Source organism: Trematomus bernacchii, unplaced genomic scaffold (genome assembly GCF_902827165.1).
Source record: "Trematomus bernacchii unplaced genomic scaffold, fTreBer1.1, whole genome shotgun sequence".
In the NCBI taxonomy this organism is placed as follows: Eukaryota; Metazoa; Chordata; class Actinopteri; order Perciformes; family Nototheniidae; genus Trematomus; species Trematomus bernacchii.
Window position 1 is genome coordinate 513,986 of NW_022987673.1, and position 3,156 is coordinate 517,141.

Consider the following 3,156-nt stretch of genomic DNA (forward strand, 5'->3'; position numbering starts at 1 on the left):
ACGAGGGGTGCCGTCGGCTCTGTGTGTGTGTGCTTACAGGATCCAGTGCTGTGGGGCCGGCATTTGTCTGATGAGCTGCACCTGGGTCGGGGAGCCGAGAGCCAAACCGGATTCACACACACATAACAAGATAAACTAACCCTATGGAGAGCTGGGATGTACGCTGTGAAGAATGTCCAAGTATCAAGAATCATTTACCTACATTTAGGCAATAAACCTCTCCTCTAGTGAGCGGCCCAGACCTTCTGATATGTTTCTGTACATGGCCCTCAGTGAAAAATGTTTGGACACCTCTGCTTTAAAACATATAGTCTTATACTCTGATTGCCTTTTACTCTGTTCAATTGTATTTGTAGTCTTGTATGTGTTTAACAGAGACATGTGTTAAGGATTTCTACATTTCAGGAGGGGTAAAAGGTGGATTTGCAAATGGTTAAAGGTGGGGTAGGTAAGTTTGAGAAACCGGCTCGAGTGCGCTAGAATTTGAAAATACACAACCAGAGAAAATCTGCCACTTCCTTACAGAGCCCCTCCTCCAACACACACGAACGCGCACATGACCAATGAGGGCATGAGATAAGTTTGTGCCCAGATGGAAGGCTGACAGGCAGGTAGGCCATCCAGTTATTTTAGCCGGGCCGGCTCAGATGATTGGTCGTGCTTTTTACAGTATTACGGCTTCCACAGATGATATTTATTATGGATTTTTTGTCAAAGCACTTAAGATATTCATTGCTATCGGGATGTTAAGAGCATTCCATGGAATAAAAAGTGTATCTGAAGTGAATTGTGGAACTTACCTACCCTACCTTTAAAGGTGGGGTAGGTAAGTTTGAGAAACCGGCTCGAGATACACTTTTTGTTATATTCCATGGAATGCTCTTAACATCCCGATAGCAATGAATATCTGAAGTGCTTTGACAAAAGATCCATTAAAAAATATCATCTGTGGAAGCCGTAGTACTGTAAAAAGCACGACCAATCATCTGAGCCGGCCCGGCTAAAATAACTGGATGGCCTACCTGCCTGTCAGCCTTCCATCTGTGCACAAACTTATCTCGTGCCCTCATTGGTCATGTGCGCGTTCGTGTGTGTTGGAGGAGGGGCTCTGTGAGGAAGTGGCAGATTTCTTCCGGCTGTGTATTTTCAAATTCTAGCGATCTCGAGCCGGTTTCTCCAAAATGACCTACCCTACCTTTAAGGGCTGTTTTCTGGTTTAATGATGGGATGGAGGAGCAGCTGTTTCCTCAGAGAGACTGTCAGCAGAACTTCTCTCTCCTCTGAGGATGAAGCTGCTCTGTTCCTGCATTTCAGATCCATGTCACTTGTTTATTGACTTTCTTTATTACTTTATTAAATATAGCAAAAGACAAACTTCATCCATGAATCATTTATCAGTTTCCTCCACGACGTCCAACTGTATATAAAAGCATAGATGATGATAACAAAGACCAACCTGAGGAGAGTAACTTGCGACAGCAGTCTGAAAACCCGTAGAGCACCGCTAAGTGCAAAGGGAACATCCCATGGATCCCACGTCTGGAACAAACACGGCACATTAAAATGTTATTACAGTAAAAACCATTTCAACTGTCTTATAGCACGAGACGTACACGACAGTTAGTTTGGAGTAGATGCAGCTCGTAGAAACAGACAGGAGGCTAACGATGAACCGCTGTAGACGTATCTTACACACCTGGAAATCTATAATAGTTGAAGTGTGCTTTAATTTAGGAATATTCTCATCGCTCCATCTTCCTCACATTTATAGTTGTTCAGTCTATAGTGTAATACAACATGAAAGTAGGACCAATGAAACGGCACTTGTGTCTCAAACGTCGTATTGTTATATGCATGTAAAGACAGCTCTTTCTGACGAGGAACTGAATATTTGGAATATTTTCAGCGCTGTGTGACTGAGCGCCACTTTTAAACATCACACAACACAGAGAACTCATTAAGAGATTGAGGTGTCAATGGAGACGGGTGGCTTTTGAAGATGAAATGGGCTTTAGTTCCTCGTCAGAAAGAGCTGTCTTTACATGCATATAACAATGTGCCTTTTCATTGGTCCTATGTTCAGGTTGCTCACTTGCATTACACTATAAACGTGAGGAAGATAAATCAATGTAAATATTCAAAAATGTGAGTGCACTTCAATTTTTTTTTAAATGTTCAGGTGTGTAAAATATGTCCACAGCGGTTCATCGTTAGCTTCCTTCTGGATAACCTTAACCCTGTGCAGAAATATGTCAAACTAACACACTTAGACCACTCCCATTAATGCATCTGTGTTTTAAAGGTCCCCTATCATACTGTGTTTCATCAATATATCACAGGTCTCAGATATATACAGAGCCTGTCTCTGATTGGCTGAAACACCAAACAGATCATTGCAGCATTACCCATAATCCCCTCTGTGACCTTTAAATGCTATGTTTCTTTTCCTTGTCCACCCTCATGTTACTATTCAGTGCTATCAGCTCAGGTGTTTTCTCTACCTGGCCGTGTCTGCTCCGTTGGTCATCAGAGTGCTGATCAGGAGCTCATGGCCGTACTTAGCAGCAACGTGGAGAGGAGTATTGCCGTACTTGTCCACGCAGTCGATCTCCCCGCCTGACGGAGAGCAGAGAGCGTTTAGAGAGCAGCTGAAAGAGGCGGCCTCATCTCCTCTCGTCTCAGTGATGCTTACCGTTCTGGATGAGGATCTGGGAGCGTGTGAAGCGTCCGTGAATGGCCGCCATGTGCAGGGGGCTCTTCCCTTTTTTGCTCTGAAAGACAGAATATAAAATCATGTTTCTTTTGTCTTTAAGATTTTTATTACATTTTTCATATTTTATACATAAATGCAGAACAAACATAACCCTAACCAAAGGCATCCAACTCAAAGGCAGCACCCTTCAAGGCTTTGTTGATACCACCTTCCAAAAAGGCAGTACCATTGGGCAATCCCATACAGCAGGGGTGTCAAACTCAAGGCCCGGGGGCCAAATCCGGCCCGCGACTTCATTTTCTGTGGCCCCATAAGAGCTTGCAAAGAATATAATATGTTTATTATACGGTTACATGCTACTTTACAGAAGCACGTTGCCCATAAACTACATGTCCCACAATGCATCTCAAATTTGTTCACAGAATTTGATTTTTTTTCTTCAA

The 3,156-nt window shown here is 43.2% G+C and overlaps 1 protein-coding gene across 1 annotated transcript; it reads right to left on the reverse strand.

Moving 5' to 3' along the window:
- Nucleotides 1–1,394: 1,394 nt before the first annotated feature.
- On the reverse strand, nt 1,395–2,792 carry LOC117487507 (serine/threonine-protein phosphatase 6 regulatory ankyrin repeat subunit C-like). Its single transcript, XM_034136141.1, has 3 exons — nt 2,693–2,792; nt 2,502–2,616; nt 1,395–1,539 (listed from the first exon to the last, which is right to left on the reverse strand). Exons 1-3 carry the CDS (start codon nt 2,742–2,744, stop codon nt 1,395–1,397), a joined length of 312 nt encoding a protein of 103 aa, XP_033992032.1. The 5' UTR covers nt 2,745–2,792.
- Nucleotides 2,793–3,156: the final 364 nt, after the last annotated feature.